Here is an 18,520-nt window from a genome sequence, read left to right as displayed (position 1 = left end):
TTGCTTGTTGAAACATATTTTAGCCAGAAGATTGAATATATGGCTAACTAATGGGATTCTCATGGACAAGCCATTTTGAGTGATTGGAAAGCCCATTTGTTATGTCAGACAATATAGTGACTACTTCTCTTTGATTGGTGCAAGCCTTTTGACAGCTAACTTGCTCTGGAGCAATTTGGCTCAGTAACATGAGTTACCGCAGTGATATATCATGCAAAGAAGAGATCCTACATTGTGATACCAAAAAGCCAGTTACCACTACTTATCCACAAAGTTATCTAGCTAAGCAAAGAAGCCGGCTTTGTGATACCGGTCCCTGCTCCAGAGCAGGTTTGCCCTGTAACGTGAGTTGTCGTGGTGATGTATCGTGGTAAGAAGAGAACCAGCATCATGATATCGAAAAGGCAGAGTTACTGCTACTTATCCTCAAAGTTATCTGGCTAAGCATGGAATCCGGCTTTGTGATACAGGCCCTGGGGCTCTTTGGAATTTCTTTTTGGGGACAAATGGGTTAAGCAGAGCAGAACAATAGTCAGAGGAGATCTACCAGATTTGGTGGGATAAGATGGGAGAAATAAAACACACGAGACACTGAATCATGACTCCACTCTCTGTGCAATGCTGTACATGCAGATTGACACGGATTTGGGTTAAAACAACACGTTGGACAGTCTATTGCAGTTATTAGACCTAAATACTAATGTTTGTCTTGATCCTAAACACTCTTTAAAAAGTTTTATTAGAGAAAAGCAGCCACTAGAACCAGAAGGAAACATGGAGCTGATGTTCTTTCAGGTGAGAAAGAGAAGAGCCTGAAGACAGACGATTATGGCCGTGATCTCTCCTCTGTGCAGACACTCCTCACTAAGCAGGTGGGCCTTTTTTTTCTGATGGTCTCTGTTATTTAGTCAGTCATCTCTGAAGGTCTCGCCATTTTATTGGTGAGATGATGGGTTGTTTAGGTTAGAATTATGGATGTAACCAAAAACCAATTTGAAACAGAAATCTGGTCCAAGACTATGACACGGTTGGAATGATATAAATCCCCAAATCTGGCTCAAATGTAGAAGGAAATCTACCAAAAACCCATAAAACCACCACAATTCAACAGACCTGTTGCATCAACAGCATATTGTTGTAATGCTTTTCATGTTAAGACTTCATGATCAGCTTTAGTTACCTAGAGTCTCAGGTGGTTGTAGCACAAAATCAATACAGTGATTTAAAAAAAAAAAAAGTTCAAAAATTGGACACTTCAACACACATTAAAGTGATCTAAATCACATCCAATAAAATCACTGCTGAATTTGGACCATCCAGCAAGCTCATGTGTTCTGGTTGATTTTAGTGTGCTCCTCATGCACCGTCTTGACCTGTTCTCTGGTCCCACCTTTGCAGGAGACGTTTGATGCCGGCCTGCAGGCCTTCCAGCAGGAGGGCATCTCCAACATCACCATGCTGAAGGACCAGCTGCTGGCGGCCGAGCACGTGCAGTCTCGCGCCATCGAGGCTCGTCACGCCGCACTCATGAAGCGCTGGAACCAGCTGCTGGCCGACTCTGCCGACCGCAATAAGAGACTGATGGATGCCCAGGAGCACTTCCGAAGGGTGGGGGTCCTCCTTGTCTGCCAGCTTCATGAGGCTTTCATGGGAAATGCACCATTTCAGAGTTGCCTGTTTGATCTCAGACACTTCAGGATTTAGGGCGAGTAAAGTGGGTATTGTTATCTCATTCTGAAGAATCGCTACAGATGCTCTGGCCCATGGTATAACCTGTCTGTTGAATTGTTTTACGTTAATTGTACAGCACTGGCTTGTCTTCCAGTGTAGTAATCCATGCACTTACAAGCTTCCCCTACCTAGGTTGAAGACCTCTTCCTGACCTTCGCCAAGAAGGCATCAGCCTTTAACAGCTGGTTTGAAAATGCCGAGGAGGACCTGACTGACCCGGTGCGCTGCAACTCCCTGGAAGAAATCCGGGCTCTACGCGACGCCCACGAGGCCTTCCGATCCTCGCTCAGCTCCGCCGAGGCCGACTTCAGCCAGCTGGCTGAACTGGACAGACAGATCAAGAGCTACCAGGTGGTGTCCAACCCCTACACCTGGTTTACCATGGAAGCTCTGGAGGACACCTGGAGGAACCTGCAGAAGATAATCAAGGTCAGCGGGTTGGGCCTAACAGTTGTCCATGGCTTAGACTTTGACACTCCTTGAGTGTTATGGAAAAAATAACAAACTGTTTCCATCTAGCATATGAATTAACTCAGTCCAGTTTAACCCAGCATCGCATGTAGAAGGTGTGTCATTTGTAGTGCAAACGCATACATAAGATTTTTTTTGTTGTTAATAAACGATTACTGGTTTTTAAAATTATTTCCATTTCTTTTCAGGAGCGGGAGTTGGAGCTGCAGAAAGAGCAGCGACGGCAGGAGGAAAACGACAAACTGCGACAGGAGTTCGCGCAGCACGCCAATGCCTTCCACCAGTGGCTGCAGGAGACGCGGTAACCCCCCCCCCCCACTGCTGTACCTACTGTGGCTTTGCTTGTGAGGTCCTCTTACTTCTAGTGTCTTTCATGTTAACCATGTCTATGATATTGTGGGGAATCAGCCCTCAGTAGCTGTAGTTCACTACACTAGGTGGCCTGTGTGTGTGTGTGTGTGTGTGTGTGTGTGTGTGTGTGTGTGTGTGTGTGTGTGTGTGTGTGTGTGTGTCCACAAAGTGATAAAAACCTGTTATTTTGACCTTGTGGGGACCATTTTTCAGTCACCATAAGGGGAAACTCAATTTTATAAAAATTCAATCAAAAAAAAAAAACAAAGATGCCAAGTGTCTTGTATTTTGCTTGGTTATTTATGGTTAAGGTTGTCATTGTCGTTGTTGGGATTCGGGTTTTTCCCATAGAAATGAATGTGTAGTCTCCACAAAGATGTGAATTCAAACGTGTGTGTGTGTGTGTGTGTGTGTGTGTGTGTGTGTCCCCTGTGCAGTTGCACATTCATTGCCAATGTCGTCACTGCTTTGTTTCTAATCATTGTTCTTTCTCTTGTTTTTCTTCCCATCCACTCCCCCAACCCTTCCTGCAACCTTCCCTGCTTCCTTGGACCACTTTTCCGAATCAGGACATATCTTCTGGACGGGTAAATATCACATTTTTTTTTCCCTCTTCCTGTTTGGTTTGAGTTGTTTAATGTGCCCCTTCTTATATTGTGAGAGTCATAACCCTGTATGTTGCATTGTCTGTATGAAAATGGACGTACTGCTGAGAAAATGTGTCGTTTGTGGCTGATTGCAAAGGAAATGGGGAACCGTGGCGTTAAGTTGGGGTCTGTGTGTCAGCAGGATGGGAAATGGGGAACCGTGGCGTTAAGTTGGGGTCTGTGTGTCAGCAGGATGGGAAATGGGGAACCGTGGCGTTAAGTTGGGGTCTGTGTGTCAGCAGGATGGGAAATGGGGAACCGTGGCGTTAAGTTGGGGTCTGTGTGTCAGCAGGATGGGAAATGGGGAACCGTGGCGTTAAGTTGGGGTCTGTGTGTCAGCAGGATGGGAAATGGGGAACCGTGGCGTTAAGTTGGGGTCTGTGTATCAGCAGGATGGGAAATGGGGAACCGTGGCGTTAAGTTGGGGTCTGTGTGTCAGCAGGATGGGAAATGGGGAACCGTGGCGTTAAGTTGGGGTCTGTGTGTCAGCAGGATGGGAAATGGGGAACCGTGGCGTTAAGTTGGGGTCTGTGTGTCAGCAGGATGGGAAATGGGGAACCGTGGCGTTAAGTTGGGGTCTGTGTGTCAGCAGGATGGGAAATGGGGAACCGTGGCGTTAAGTTGGGGTCTGTGTGTCAGCAGGATGGGAAATGGGGAACCGTGGCGTTAAGTTGGGGTCTGTGTGTCAGCAGGATGGGAAATGGGGAACCGTGGCGTTAAGTTGGGGTCTGTGTGTCAGCAGGATGGGAAATGGGGAACCGTGGCGTTAAGTTGGGGTCTGTGTGTCAGCAGGATGGGAAATGGGGAACCGTGGCGTTAAGTTGGGGTCTGTGTGTCAGCAGGATGGGAAATGGGGTTTGTCTGCCTGCTGGTAACTACCACTTCTCCAGCTTTTACCTTAAGTTTTACTGCCCTTGTATTTTCATTCTTTAGTGCAAATAGTTCTAGAATTAAGGCCCCACTCAGTGTGTCTGTCTGCTTTCTCTCTGTTTCAGCTGACTGCAGAACAGTGGTGCTCTTTACCTGTTTTGACATCATTTGTCTCTGTGATTCTGTTTTTCTTCCCTTTTCCCTGGTATTTACACTGTCTCTCAACCCCCCTCCTGTTTCCAAATAGCATAGCCTATCGCCGGGTTATCCGTGTCTATCAGTACGAAGTCGATGATGACCTTTCCGGAAGGTTCTCTTCTGCTATTTCTGGTTCCATTCGCACCCCCTCCCTTTTGCTCAGCCGATTTGCTGCCTACCTCACACCCACCCCCCCCACCCCCCCTCATGCTTCCCCCAAACACACACTGAGTGGCCTCTCCTCGTGTCCCCGAGTCCCATTTGCAGCTCCCCCTTCAGCTTGACTAATGCGGCTCTGTGGCTTCGTAAGATTTGGCTCCACGTCCCGATTGACCTGCTCTTTCCCCAAGGCCTGCTTACATATAATACACCTCTCAGGAGTTTATGCTGTTGGTTTTACTTTTGAGGATTTCAATACACCACATTTACAAGGGTGGAAACTGCTATTATTTCTCGTTCTTACTAATATATATTATATTATGGTTGCATTGGACTCTTAATGTGTGGGTTACACATGATCTCATCCCTTCAGTTTTTATTGATGGCAGCAAAACTAATTTATACACTCTGGATGACATACTTATGTCTATATCAATGTTGTAGTTTTCAGCAGTCACCCAGTTGGCCAAAATGATGGTAGCATAAAAGTATAATGTAAAGGTTTGTCTAAATGCATGCATTTTCCACCCCTGAATGCTAAAGCTTAAACTGGCATGGTATCGGCTACCATGGTTACAGGTGGGCTTCTTTGGCATGCACTGAACCACACAGACTATGGGGGCAAGTGCATTCTGGGAAACATTGCATTTGTGGTCATTGCTAGACTGTTTGGAAGAAATGGTATTAAGTTATTCAATTATTTAGAAACTTGTATGGAAATATGTCTAAGGAAGTAGATTAATTAAAGCCAATAACCAAAAATAATCTGCCGACTTACTTTCTATTCTGTGATATTTAGGCGTTTTCTAAGAGGCTTGGCTGTAGCATATGCAAAATTCATACATAGAATGCTTTCCAGAAAAACGGCACTTGGCTTCCAAATCAATTACTATGTTTTGTTCCATTTTTTTTATTTCCCTATGAGTTGTTTTGAATTTTTGCCTTTTTCGTTGATTTTCATGAAAACATAGTCAACACCCCGTTTTTAGCAGAGTGTGACATCCAAAAATCCTCACCGTTCATAGTAGACATGTATGGAGCACTAAATCTTCAATTGGACACAGACTTGCTAGTTAAGTTATTATTTGCACAGAAAGGTCTTTCTCAGTGATCTTTCCCATCAAGTATTGAGTTCTGTGGGTGTCCATTCGCCACCTCTGAATACAATCTGACTGCCCATTGGCTGAAGTCTGAGTTCTTTCTCCAGCAATTCCATATTCAGGGCTGTTATCCGTTATTTAAGAGGGTGGAAAATATGCTGCTGTAGCTGGGGTGTGGCTTGTGTGTGATGGATGAAAGCCCTTGCCCCCCCCCTCCCCCAGTAACCCCGCTCATTGTTACTCGCTCCTGTTCAGGTCTTGCATGGTGGAAGAATCGGGAACACTTGAATCTCAGTTGGAGGCCACTAAGGTATGTACTGTAACACACAGTAGCCATAAAACATTATAACATTCGGAGTTTCTCCTTTACTAGTTTACTAACTCTGTAAATTTACGGTGGCAAGGGGTGGGAATATTTCCATGATTTAAGGCATGATGCTTGACAAAGGCTACTTGCCTCAGAATTCACGTTTGACATACTACCTGATGAAAAGACGATCCTGCAGTACTTTAGAGGTTTATGCAGCTTATGAACTAAGATATAGAGTGTATCGTTCTTTCTGAAGATGAGATCATTTGAGTATAACTTGCAGTTGCAGTTTTTTTTGTAAATCTTGCCTCCTGATGGTGTTTTTGCCCCGCAGCGCAAGCACCAGGAGATCCGAGCCATGCGCAGCCAGCTGAAGAAGATCGAGGACCTTGGGGCAGCCATGGAGGAGGCCCTGATCCTGGACAACAAGTACACAGAGCACAGCACGGTGGGGCTGGCGCAGCAGTGGGACCAGCTGGACCAGCTGGGCATGAGGATGCAACACAACTTGGAGCAGCAGATCCAGGCCAGGTCTGTCACATGCACACACATGCACGCACACATACGTTCGCACTCATTTTCTACTAGTGAAATTCACAAAGGTACATTCTTGCACACAAGTTACAGGAAGGTTTTCCGTGGGTCAGGTGATCAAAGGTGTTTTCTGCCCAATAGGAACACCACAGGTGTGACGGAGGAAGCCCTGAAGGAGTTCAGCATGATGTTCAAGTGAGTCCCCCTGCAGGCTTTTAATGGGACATCACACAACCCTGCTAGTCTTGTGCGACTGCATGCATGTGTCTTCATCGCAGTAGCCTTAACCTCACCGTATCTGCACCCTATTGCCCAACTAATAGGCATTTCGACAAGGACAAGTTTGGCCGTCTGAACCACCAGGAGTTCAAGTCCTGCCTGCGTTCGCTGGGCTACGACCTGCCCATGGTGGAGGAGGGGGAGGTTGACCATGAGTTTGAGTCCATACTAAATGTGGTGGACCCCAACAGGTCAGAGACCACCCACTTTGCTCCATTAAGAACTCTTGATTTAAAAGATAGGAAGTTACTCTTGACCTTGACTATTTAAGCATGAAGACTGAACACACTTTACCCTGTTTTATTTTTCTTTAGTTGACTACAAGAAAAGATGGTCCATCAGTGGTTAATAGCAATGTCCTGAAATGATCATTTTGAAAATTATAATGACCAACTGTAATAATCCCTATTAACTGTCTAACTTATTTGACGAGTGATTTATTGTGTTTCGAAGTGTTGGGAGACCTGTTCCAGGATATTCTGCACACTCACACGCTGTCGTTCATTTCCAGGGACGGCTACGTCTCTCTGCAGGAGTACATGGCCTTCATGATCAGCCGTGAGACTGAGAATGTGAAGTCCAGCGAGGAGATTGAGAGCGCGTTCCGGGCCCTCAGTACCGAGAACAAGCCTTACGTCACCAAGGAGGAGCTCTACCAGGTACCCCCCCAAACATACTCAAAGTTGCATTGTACCTCATAAACCACCTAACCCGTGCCGTTCTCTCTGGCCACCCCCAGAACCTGACCAAGGAGCAGGCAGACTATTGCGTGTCCCACATGAAGCCCTACATGGACAGCAAGGGCCGCGAGCTGCCCTCGGCCTACGACTTCGTGGAGTTCACGCGCTCTCTCTTTGTCAACTGACCCTACGCCGCCACCGGCCAGTGACCAATCAGGAGCCATTTTTCCTTAGCCAAGCTGCATGACCAGGCTCTTTATAGGTCCATGTCTCTGCCTGCCTTCTGATAGCATTCGAGTTGTTTCCTATGCTTTGGCTCTCTTAGCTGTTGAGGTGTGGTGATTTGCCTTATTACTAATGCAGTGTGCTTCAATAAACGCTACTGATTCTAACTGGAAATGGTGTATTGAATAGCTTTGTTCTGGGACAGAAATGTTTTCAAAGATCAATCATACAGATTTAGTATATATGGGAACTTTTAATTTTACAAAAGGAAATATTTTCAGTACTATCACCTTTCCCTTAACAAACGACATACTGCACGTCCTCCATCACCTTTCACCATTTTGCTTCATGCTAGTGTCTCATTGGTCAGCTGTATATCCTTGGCTGTTTACTCTGCCACCCCATTGGCCAGCTGTTTGTCCTTGGCTGTTTACTCTGCCACCCCATTGGCTATCTGTTCCAGCTGTGCCGCCTCCCTGAGCCCCTGCTCGGTGAGCTCCGTGCTCAGTTGCCAGATGTTGACGGTGCCGTTGTTGTTCCCCGCTGCCAGGAGCTGGGGCAGCCGGGGGTTGAACTCCAAACAGTAGATGGGCTGGCCCCCAGAATCCTGCCCAATGGTGGCCAAGGGTCTCAGTGACATCAGGCCTAGGTCAAAAATCTGCACTGTCCCTGAACCAGGAGAACACATGCATTAATTAGCAATGACACAGTTCCCCTGGTAGAACAAACCATTTGTTAATTAGATTAAAAAGATTAAAAATGGTTCATTTCTATTGAGAAACACTACTATCATCTGTAATACCACAAAAATACCTCTAAAACAATGGAGAAAAAAAAACATTTTATCAAACAGACAGAAATAGCTGAAAGCTCATTTTGAACAAAATGCTGCCTGCACTGAGGACCAGAGCTGAACATCTGTGCAGGAGAGAGAAAGGTTACCTTCTCCAGTGGCAGCAGCGAAGAGCAGAGGGCGTGTCGGGGACCAGCGCACCGCAAAAACATACGAGTCTGATACCCGCAGAGACATCAGAGGCTGTGGCTGGAGCAGACTGTGGAGGTGTGCAAAGCCGTCTGTCCCCACACTCAGGAAGAGGTTCCTTCAGTGGGGACAGCAGCAGAGAGGTAGAAATGTTCATTTCTTCAATATCTATGTGACCATGTAGATTTAGCCTCCATTTGTCTAGGACCCGATTTTCCACCCAAAGGACAAAAAAAACAAACACTTGGAGTCATTTGATTGGCTCAACTTTGAGTCATGAGTACCACTCATCAGGGAGTACCATAAACTTACCCAGAGTTACCTAGGTCATACATAAAATATTAGTAAAAATCAATTAAAGATGTGGTCCAAATTATTTAATACATTTCTGAGGCGAGAAAACACAGGAAAATAACCTATCTGGAGGAGGTACAAGCTCACCAGTGATGGGTGCTTACCGGTGGAACGGGGAGCAGTGGAGGTCATGAACAGGACCGCAACGTGGCGAGTAGGAGACTTGTGCTGGGGCACGCAACGTCACGCTCTCGCCATCCGGCGTCACCGCTGCCACCTCCGTCGCCGAGAAGGAGCACTTGAGTACCAGGCCCCCCTCGGATCCCACCAGGAAGACGTCCCGGTCCCAGGGGGAGAGATCCAGGGAAGATATACCCACAGTGCTGCCACCTCTGGCCTGGAGGACAGCACAAGCACTCCATGTGTTATGTCAATTAATCTGCTGTGTCAAAAGAGGGTGAAACTAAAAACTGAATTTAAATTCACCCACGGCAATCAGTAAAATAATCAAGTAGCTTAAAAGACACTGTCCCCATACTTTCATAAAATCACGATCGCCAAATTTGCCAGGTTTGTGTCAGCAGTGAGGACAGAAGATAGAAATGTATACATGTAGACATTCTGTTAGTACTTGGTTTCACAGACACCAATAGGCACACGTGTAAAAATTAATGTACAGACACTCCTCTACTTACAAAGTTTCAATTTACGACATTTCAGAAATCCGAACGAAGAGGACTGTAAGTCCAAATTGTGTTCCTTGGCTCCCGTTTCCTGTCCGCAACATCAATTTTTTCTTTCTGTGCGCCAATTCTGCCTAGTGCGACTTCTGCCCGCTACTCCCGCCGCGCAGCAGCGTAGCGTGCGTACTCCTAGCATGCTAGTTCTCTGTACTTGTGTATACCCTTAAAATGATGTTGAATAGCGACTTACGAACATTTCAAGTTACGAACGGCCGTTCGGAAACAGAAACAGTCTGTGCTACCCACCTTGGCCCCCGTGCTGCTCTGGGGCAGCTGCTGGCTGGAGAGGGCATAACCCGAGCTCAGAACCAGCTTGGAGTCCTCACCAATGGTCCAGAGGAGTAGCCTGCCCCCAGAACCAGCACTTAGGACAGCAAACTCACCCCGTCGGCCCGTCGGCACCCAGTATACCTGCAAAGGAGGGAAGTATGTTCAACACTGACAACATCATAGACAGACAGACAGACAAGATAGACAGACAAGGTACACAGACCCATAAAATCATTCACATTTAAAGAATTTCATCAGGTTCATACATCTGCTTAAACATACACTATATGGCTAAAAGTATGTGGACACCTGTATTATTTAGAAAGATTGTCTAATTAAGTCACATCCATTGCTGACACGGATCTATAATTAAGTGCACGATCATGCAAACAAAATGCGGCCAATTTCATATTAATGGTTTTGGAATGAGATGTTGGACAAGCTGATGTCCACACTCTTTTGGCCATATTGTATAGCTATAAAAATTCTACATCCTACCCGGAGGTTCACACAGCCTGATCCAGTTAGAAAAAGAGATTAACATCAGCCATGCTGAATATAAACTGTGAACCTAAAAAGACCAGCAGAAGTGTTAACACCCTCCATCCTACTCCATGGCCTTCAGAGAGAGGGGGAGGTCAGGAGAGAAGGTAGGTAACTATGGACAAAGGAGAGAATTTGCCACTCCACCTGGCAGACAGGGTCTCGATGTGTGTCAGGTGACATGCCCGTCTGAGCCAGAACTGGGTCCTGTGTCTGACTGGTGTCCCAGACCACCACCTCCCCGTTGTACAGCCCACCTGTGGTCAGGAACACGCATGGAGGGGCAGGGCAGAGACCACCACAGATGTATACAAACCACAAATTACTCCTTTAACCCAGTAGTTCACACAATCTTTGTCACCTGATCTCCTGTGGAAAAAGACATTCTGGATATAAACCTTTAACTTCTCAAACCAAAGGTTAATCATACCTGATGAGAGTCTGACAAATTACCTGCAATCAGGGAGGGCCGTGAAGGATGGAAGGACACACACATGACTGATGTGGCGGCGTCTATGACCACATCGGGCCGCTTTGGGTCCAGACCTCTGCGGTTCAGATTCCAAGTGCACACAAAAGACTTCTCTGTGGTCCAGTCACCGTCGTCGGTGCTGGGGAGTATGGGTCAACACAACAGGTTTTTAGAAAATACACTTCTTTACTATAGCTTAAACATCAGGCCTGGCTTCATAGGCAGGCCAGGATGGGCCTGGATCACCCAATCACAACCTTGGCCCATCCGCTGGCCAACCAATCACAGAACTTTAGTTATCGTAAACAGGAAAGAAACAAACAAGTTTAAGACTGACGTATTGAATTTCGACAGCCAAACATCCCTCCACCCTTCCAAAGAATCTTGTGGCTGACCCTATTCCAGGCTGGAGCTGAGCTTGTCAGGCATATAGATAAAATGGCAGCCAAAGTGTTGAAGTAATTATTTGGACATTACTTGAATCCGAGTGAAAACCAGAACATGATGTTTCTGAAGGACTAGGAATGGCCGCCCATAAAGTAGAGTAGGACTCACTGGCCAAAAGCACACGCAATAACAGAGCCTGTGCAGTTCCAGGACAGGCTGGTCACGTGCAGCTTCCTCTGCTGGGCCTCACAGTACTGCAGACAATGAATGCACAAGACCTGTGTGTACACAAAGGTACACATTTTAATAAAGATTTTACTTTGCTTCATCCATTATGGCATCTAAAGATTTCCTTGTCACTCTCACCGTTCGATTCTGGTCCTCCCAGTTCACTTCAAACCCATCAAAAGCGTGACTCCTGGAGTTCTTCGCCAGCTCTCTGATGACCACGTCTGTGACCCGGTTCAAAAAATCCACCAGACCAGGGGATTCCAGCTCACTGTGGCGGGTGAGGTGAGGATCCTGAGAGAGCTGGCTGTGCGGATCGGTCTGTGTGGCGCTTTCTGAGCGGTACACGGCTTGTGCTCCCACCTCAGCAGACTTCAGAGTCGCTGTCTGACAGCTTTTCTGCACAAATGATGAGACAAATCATTATCATACGCAAAAACACATAAATTTTCATAGTAAATATATTCAGGCAAACATTTCGGGAGTGTTTTACAATGTTTGACATTAATGTTGGCTGTATTTCGAAGCAGTATTTATAATAGTCTATTAATTGTTTTACATAATATCCTGTTAATGGATGTAAATGCATTTCTCAAAAGATAACACACTTTATTTAAAAGTTATGCCAAATTTTGTCTTAAAACGCCGTTTTTCACAGTGTGCAATTCCTTGCATTATACTAGCAAAGCAACTAACAAGGCAACAAACATGCTCTTCATGGAACTGACCACTGTTCTTGAATATTATAATCACCACTGCCAATCCGAAGATGTTTGTGATGATGGCTATCCACCACATACCGACTCCTGCTTCAACTCGTGCGATCTCCTCCACTGCGATTCCACAGCTACCGACTCCGAAGTCTCATCGGTGAACATCATGCTGATTTATATTTAATTTTGCAAATTAGACAAAAAGTTGTGAAACTCAAGCAGACCGTTAGTGAGCTTCATCAACAAGTTCAGATTTAATCTTAAGGACCTTTCCATTGAACATTAGCTAGTTGAGGAGGTAACCGATTAGAGAGACGGTATGAAGGCAAAATACATGAACATCTCTGGAATACGTGAAGCCTTATCCCACTTCCGGATAAAAATGAATGTTTCCCTGGAAACATAAACTTCCAATGAGCAACCGGGACACGATATTTGCACAGCCCCGAAATCCTCGGTTACTGGCCAATCAGCGAAGAGATCGGTGTAATCGATGTGCTCTTCTGGTGTAGGCGGCGTTGTTTAAATAATCGATCTATAGTTTTCTCTGTAATTCAACGAGTTAATTCACTAAACCAAATCACTGGCGAATAAAATTAAAATATTGACCACATCTGAGACGGAGGATTGTTTTCCGTGCAGAATTCAACTAGCACGTCGAATTTGCAATGTATTTATCCGCATGCGGAGGAAGCAAGCATTTAAAATGGCTGTCAACCAAGTCGACAAAATGACAACTAACTGAGCAGGCTACTTCGAGGAAAAAGATCTAGGGATAGAATAACCCAATCCTGCTTTAGCCACTATGTAAACGTGAATTTAGATTTTTTTATTATTATAAAGTCCACCAGACAATTAACGTTCTTAAGTTAATATATCGAATAATAGTCGCAAAATATATATTACAAAATCAATCATTTCCAACATTGTAATTTGCATATGTACGTAGGCGATTTTTAGTTAGCAATCTTCTCGTACAGAAAATATTGGTCGCAAAGTCCCGGAACATGGTAGACCTTGGTGTAGGGCTGAGATTAGGAAACCAATATTCATCCTTAATTGTCCTTGGGTTTGTGTGATTGTAATATTCTTAATATATGATCAATTTTACAGCATTAGGAAACCAATCGCACGGCGTTTTGCTTAAATGCAACCGCGTTTGTTACTGCTTTTGATTTTCATGAAAGTGCATACACATATTGCACTGAGAAATTACGTAAAAAAATAAAACGATAACTAACGATATGTGCATTGCTAAATTGCTTGAAATAATCATTGAACATGAAGTTCGTGGTGTTCTTTGTGTAACATTGATTAAATAAATAACGAGTTTATAGTACAATAAAATGACTATAAAGTTACATACAAGTTGTAACTGATAAGAAGGGAGAAGGGCAATTCCACTGTCATGTATCCGACGGTGTCGGGAATTTATCACTTCACTTAATTCAATGGAAACAAAGTACAGTATATACGTGTCGACGGCTCATGCGAGTTTGTTTTGCATCAAAATTACATTTAAAAAATCTAAATTGCCGGAAAAATGTGGAATACCTTTCAAATTTAAGCAGAGACCCACTTGGGCCTACTTTAAGTAATTGCACATTACGTGTCACAGTTAAGACACAACGCCCCTCAGAAAAGTGTGTACACATTTAGTTTTATTGTAACAAAGCAACTTGTACACTTTAAACGTTTTACGTGAGCATCTTTCCAGTGGAAAAAGGGGGAGGGAGTTAAATGTAGATTCCATGTAAAATTCTACAGGAATATGCATTTGCTTTATTAAATATTCCATAAAGCAGCATGGCTCAAAATTACAGGAGTTTTTTTGTTGTTTTTTTTCCTTTATTAAAAATGTAATTTCAAACCTCATGGGTGTCTGTAAAACATTACAATGAAAAACATATCAACATAAACCCAGAAATGTTGATGTGTCAAAATGCCCATCTGCCTCCCACAGCCCCCTCCCCAATAAACAGTCTAGAATAACCCCGCCCTCCCCCAAACATTACAAGAGACAGGAACAAGCTGGTGTGTTCTATTTGCCTGATTATTCACATGGGGCCAGAGGGGGAAAGAACACAAAATGGGAAAAACTGGGGGCCACACCTGTATTGAAAAGTATTTATACATTAAAAAAAAAAATTGAGAGGGATGCTAGAACTAGCAGGTCATCACTGCACCATGGCTTTTATTTAATTCACAACCTTAAACAAAAATTATATATATTTATTTATAAATTGCTATTTAACTGTAGTCTACATAACATGGCGTGCAGATTGTTAATCTTTATTGGTCTTCAGATGGAAGGATAGTGGAGATGACATATGGGACCCTCAGCGACATATTTCCACTAGCTTTGATGCAAGTCCATCCTGGGAATAGAGCGGTATTAGACATGGCATTGACAGGAGAGGCTTCAGTAGAACATGGACAGCACACACACTCGCATACATACACACACAAAGAAAAAATCCAACAATGCATCTTGCTCCCAAGGATTAGAGGAAAATTAAAAGGGAAAGAATGGGTAAGGATGAAGGTGGAATCTTTCGTCGTCGGGTTTAGTCATCTTCACCGTCGTCCTACAAAAGAAAAACATCCTTAATGTCACTTATTGCCTCTTAAACATAGTATGAGGTATGTACCTTCTAGCAAAAACAGAAGAAATTACCTCGCCTTCCTCTCCCTCATCATCATCATCATCTTCCTCTCCATCATCTTCGTCACCTTCCTCATCAATGTCCTCTAACCCTTCCTCCTCTTCTTCATCGTCATCATCATCCTCACCCTCACCTTCCTCATCATCCATGTCAGGGACCTATGAATATATAGGTTAAAAGTCAGCCTGGGACTGGTTAGAGGAGGAGACTGGCCTGGACAGGAACTCCAAAGTTTGACATCTTACCAGATAGTACTGTAACGGATTTGGCCAGATGTCATCCTTGATGACCTCGCCCAGCTCATCAGCACCAGCATCAGAGTGGTCTGTGAACCAGGTGAAGAAGCTCTCTGGCTCTTCGTGTTGCCTCTTCTTTCCAGCCTTATTCTGTGTCTGGCTGGCACGCTTTGTCAGATCCTGAAAATGGTTATACTAGAGATTTTACAACATGCACCTAAAAATTAATCAAAAGACAGTCAAGATGCCCTGATCTGCTACAGCACACTATAGAGAAATCTGCTAGGGGAACTCATTGATACATATAAACCCATAGTGGGTGGCTGCCCAATTTAACCCAACAGAAACTACTTGTATATCCTACACAGCTATTTTCCCAGAAGCTGCTAGAAGTATACGCTAACCAGGCAGAGGCTACCTTATGCAAAATACTTGCAAATGCAATAACTCAGAAGCAATAAACTAGCATATGGTATCTGCAAGTTATGAAGAGAGTCAGTCGACACAAACCTTCCCTGTTTTCCATTTGATCTCTGTTGACTTTGAGGATGGGTCTCCACTCTCATTCAAATGAAACTCTTTGGACAGGACTTTGTTTTCAAAGTAGGGATTCTCATCAAAGTACTAAACAGGGGTAGAAAGGAGTGTAAGTCTCAAGACACTGAAACAATGCACAGAAATGCAAAACAGCAGTGACTACTTACAAAATCTATTCTGTAACCTGACTTGATGTCTTCAAACTCTGTCACCTCGACCCGGGTCAGATAATGCAGTGCTTCCTCGTCCTCCTCACCAAGGAGAGCAGAGACTGGGAAAAAACAGGGGCAGTGAACACAGGTGAAACTGAAAGCAACGCCACACCATACTACTGACCCAGAGCAGGACATTAGCAAACCGGGGCATATACCTGCCTACTTACCTTGTGGATGGTTGACAAATGTTGTGACCCAGAAGTTTGGGATTTTGGCTATCAGTTCTGACCGCTTCTGGAAGAAAGGCTGGCGCAGCTTGTTGTATTTCTGTTCTACCTTCAAGATTTCCTCACTTGCCTGTTCATTCAATCTGTTAAACAATATTCCAGAAGCCAGTGTTAATTACTCTGATTATCATCGCCATTATTTTAAGTCTCACTCGTGTTTCCATACCAGAAGAAATCCAGAGCATTCACGACGACGACACGAATTCATTGCCAACAGCCTTAATCCTTCCACAAAATTTATGCACAGTGGCTAAGTACAGTATAATCATAGAAAGCACGTGTTACCTGTCAATTTCGTTCTGTACTTCGTCGATATGTTCGATAGCTTCCTGTTGCTCTTTCTCTAAAAAGTGGAGGGAAAAAAATAAGATCAGCTACACAGACTAACAAATATATTATCTGTGACATGCCTATTGATCTTAAAAGTTTCCCGCGTTTATTTGATTTTTCACATGCGTTCGTTGTTTTTAGGGTGATCGGAACAGAATGGTTTGAGTCGTAAGGTTTCACTCAGCTACAGCGCACGTGTTTAGATTTAAAAAAAAAAATCAAGTTCAAGTTTACGCCGTTTGCTCGAAACACGAATTAAGCCAGCAATCATGTCAAATTTCGTTCACGCTTTCGTATTTACCCTCTGCATAAACAGTTATTTTTCATGAGCAAATACAACACAAACACCACATAACGACGCATGGATAAGTATACAGTGCCCGTAAAACTACAGCAAAATGGTCAGTAATGAGTATAACGCAAAAGATCTGTACATCACACTCCGGTCTGATGCAGTTTCCTGCTGTAGTCTCGGGCCGCGTGGTTTGAATGGAGGCCGCACGGTCGGGCTTCCGATCCTTCCCTACATCAACCTGCATGATCAACCAGATATGGCGCTCCGCTCAGCACTTACGGCGCGCATCAAGAGCAGTGAGCAGAGAAATCGGTGATGGGAAAGCTGCTCACCAGAAAAGTCAAATAACCACCTTCAGAGCCGTGCACACATCATGATGGCGGAGTTACACTGCTAGCTAACAATGCACAGCAGCTGGGCCTCGCTCAGACATCTCCATTCACGGGACGAAATGTCTCTCTACTACACCCCAGCACGGATCGCGGCGGAGAAAGTTTTAAACAACGCCTGCGCCCGTAAATTGAAATCATTCAGGGAGGAAACAGAGTCCTGAAAGCCACGGCGAGCACGCGTCTGACACAATAAGGCTACACGCAGAGGAAACATGGCCACCGCCAGTCAGCACTAGTGAGGCTCAGGCTCAGTCGCAACACACACGCCCGACCTCTGGGTAATAGCCGCTCACACACCGGACACTCAGCCGGGGCCCTAAGACGCCGTGAAGCCGCCGGCCTCGCAATTAAAATGCAACACCGCGGCAAGCGCAAACAAGCGGAAAATGGCGGTGTCGTGGAGACCGCCATTCCTTACCAGAGGTTTCGTCCGCTCCGTCATGGTTCGAGTTCTGCTCCTTTCTGCTCACTTTCGCCGTTGAGGCCGACATGATTTTTTTTGCAGGCCGTGGATAAGTACGTTCAGAGAATGTCCTTTTTGATGGATCTCCGCGAGGAAGAGAAAACTTGTTTCTGCCTCAGCCGGAGAAGTGCGAGTGTAAAGCGTGTGTTTGCGCTTCTTCTTCGCACTGTTTAAAAAAAAAACCCCGAGGGCTCAGCACACACTCGGACTCAACGCCGCCGCCAGAGCCTCAGCCACAGCGCTCGAGCTCACTCACTCACGCGCTTCCCCGATCCCGGCGCACGCGCGTCTCCAATGGAGATCGAATAAAGAGCTCCTCCCGCCGAGAGGACGATTTACAAACCGCGGCTCGCTCCCGTTATTCGCCTCCAATTGGCAGGCCCCAAATAACGGGGCGTTACGGACAGACTCGGAAAGGGGGATGGGCTTTCAAGAGGAAAAAACAACTGGCTGACGTCAAGGTAGGGGACGAAAGCAATTTGACTTATTTTTCAGAGAAAACACGCGCACTCTTTCGCGATTGGCCTGGATGTGTTAAAGTATCTGCGTAGCCAATGAGAGTGGAGTGCTCTCAAAGAAACAAAACGCAAGAGCGGGGAGGGTTTGGCCTTGCGCGCGGCACTGTTCCGCGCACGTTCATGGTGCGCGTGCGGATCAGTTTTAGGTTCCAGAAAGGGGACGTTGAATGTCAACTGCTCATTCATTTTTTCCATATAAAATTTTAGTGTCCTCATCACCGTTTCTCTTTGAGTGTTGGATAGTTAGTATACCCGTGCTATAATGCAGAGTATGACTAACTATAATTAGATTATACGCTTGTTTTTATTTTTTGAAGTAAAACTGCGTTGAACTGAACACATTTAAAGGGAGGCGAAGTATTATTAAGACTATTCATTTTAATTGATCAGTGTGATTTTATATAATAATTAGTTTAAATTTAACCAACATAATTAAATATTGACATGTAAGATC

General features: G+C 44.9%; 3 protein-coding genes across 11 annotated transcripts in view; 1 reads left to right on the top strand and 2 right to left on the bottom strand.

The window, feature by feature from the left end:
- LOC111842095 (spectrin alpha chain, non-erythrocytic 1-like) overlaps positions 1-7,729 on the top strand; it is a 39,950-nt gene extending 32,221 nt beyond the window's left edge. For 7 of the 9 annotated variants that reach the window (XM_072714203.1, XM_072714202.1, XM_072714201.1 and 4 more), the window contains 12 exons: positions 796-872; positions 1,399-1,608; positions 1,864-2,160; positions 2,391-2,503; positions 3,123-3,140; positions 4,318-4,380; positions 5,783-5,837; positions 6,172-6,368; positions 6,513-6,566; positions 6,695-6,841; positions 7,162-7,309; positions 7,390-7,729. In XM_072714203.1, coding sequence (XP_072570304.1) covers positions 796-872; positions 1,399-1,608; positions 1,864-2,160; positions 2,391-2,503; positions 3,123-3,140; positions 4,318-4,380; positions 5,783-5,837; positions 6,172-6,368; positions 6,513-6,566; positions 6,695-6,841; positions 7,162-7,309; positions 7,390-7,515 — 1,505 coding nt within the window. In that variant the 3' untranslated portion in view covers positions 7,516-7,729. The remainder of the gene's footprint in view (positions 1-795; positions 873-1,398; positions 1,609-1,863; positions 2,161-2,390; positions 2,504-3,122; positions 3,141-4,317; positions 4,381-5,782; positions 5,838-6,171; positions 6,369-6,512; positions 6,567-6,694; positions 6,842-7,161; positions 7,310-7,389) is intronic. The other 2 variants (XM_072714199.1, XM_072714198.1) reach the window with 1 other exon arrangement.
- Positions 7,730-7,788: 59 nt separating this feature from the next.
- dync2i2 (dynein 2 intermediate chain 2) lies at positions 7,789-13,267 on the bottom strand. Its single transcript, XM_023808480.1, has 10 exons — positions 13,133-13,267; positions 12,275-12,356; positions 11,613-11,873; positions 11,415-11,524; positions 10,841-10,998; positions 10,535-10,644; positions 9,821-9,985; positions 8,996-9,228; positions 8,498-8,655; positions 7,789-8,224 (listed from the first exon to the last, which is right to left on the bottom strand). Exons 2-10 carry the CDS (start codon positions 12,353-12,355, stop codon positions 7,986-7,988), a joined length of 1,515 nt encoding a protein of 504 aa, XP_023664248.1. The 5' UTR covers position 12,356; positions 13,133-13,267; the 3' UTR covers positions 7,789-7,985.
- Positions 13,268-13,827: 560 nt separating this feature from the next.
- LOC111842139 (protein SET) lies at positions 13,828-17,879 on the bottom strand. Its single transcript, XM_023808463.2, has 8 exons — positions 17,504-17,879; positions 16,354-16,411; positions 16,009-16,151; positions 15,794-15,897; positions 15,600-15,713; positions 15,099-15,269; positions 14,865-15,011; positions 13,828-14,775 (listed from the first exon to the last, which is right to left on the bottom strand). Exons 1-8 carry the CDS (start codon positions 17,574-17,576, stop codon positions 14,755-14,757), a joined length of 831 nt encoding a protein of 276 aa, XP_023664231.1. The 5' UTR covers positions 17,577-17,879; the 3' UTR covers positions 13,828-14,754.
- Positions 17,880-18,520: the final 641 nt, after the last annotated feature.

The sequence above is a fragment of the Paramormyrops kingsleyae genome, chromosome 7, assembly GCF_048594095.1.
Source record: "Paramormyrops kingsleyae isolate MSU_618 chromosome 7, PKINGS_0.4, whole genome shotgun sequence".
NCBI classification, from domain to species: Eukaryota; Metazoa; Chordata; class Actinopteri; order Osteoglossiformes; family Mormyridae; genus Paramormyrops; species Paramormyrops kingsleyae.
This window is presented reverse-complemented; position numbering and strand designations above follow the sequence as displayed.

Excerpts from the sequence above, each read along its gene's own strand:
- dync2i2 (XM_023808480.1), bottom strand. The coding sequence starts at position 12,355 with ATGATGTTCACCGATGAGACTTCGGAGTCGGTAGCTGTGGAATCGCAG. Across the intron at positions 11,874-12,274 it reads ACGAGTTGAAGCAGGAGTCG|AAAAGCTGTCAGACAGCGAC; the intron begins GTATGTGGTGGA and ends TCATTTGTGCAG. Across the intron at positions 10,645-10,840 it reads ACGGCCCTCCCTGATTGCAG|GTGGGCTGTACAACGGGGAG; the intron begins GTAATTTGTCAG and ends TCCTGACCACAG.
- LOC111842139 (XM_023808463.2), bottom strand. The coding sequence starts at position 17,576 with ATGTCGGCCTCAACGGCGAAAGTGAGCAGAAAGGAGCAGAACTCGAAC. Across the intron at positions 16,152-16,353 it reads GTACAGAACGAAATTGACAG|ATTGAATGAACAGGCAAGTG; the intron begins GTAACACGTGCT and ends ATTGTTTAACAG. Across the intron at positions 14,776-14,864 it reads ATGAGGGAGAGGAAGGCGAG|GACGACGGTGAAGATGACTA; the intron begins GTAATTTCTTCT and ends TTTCTTTTGTAG.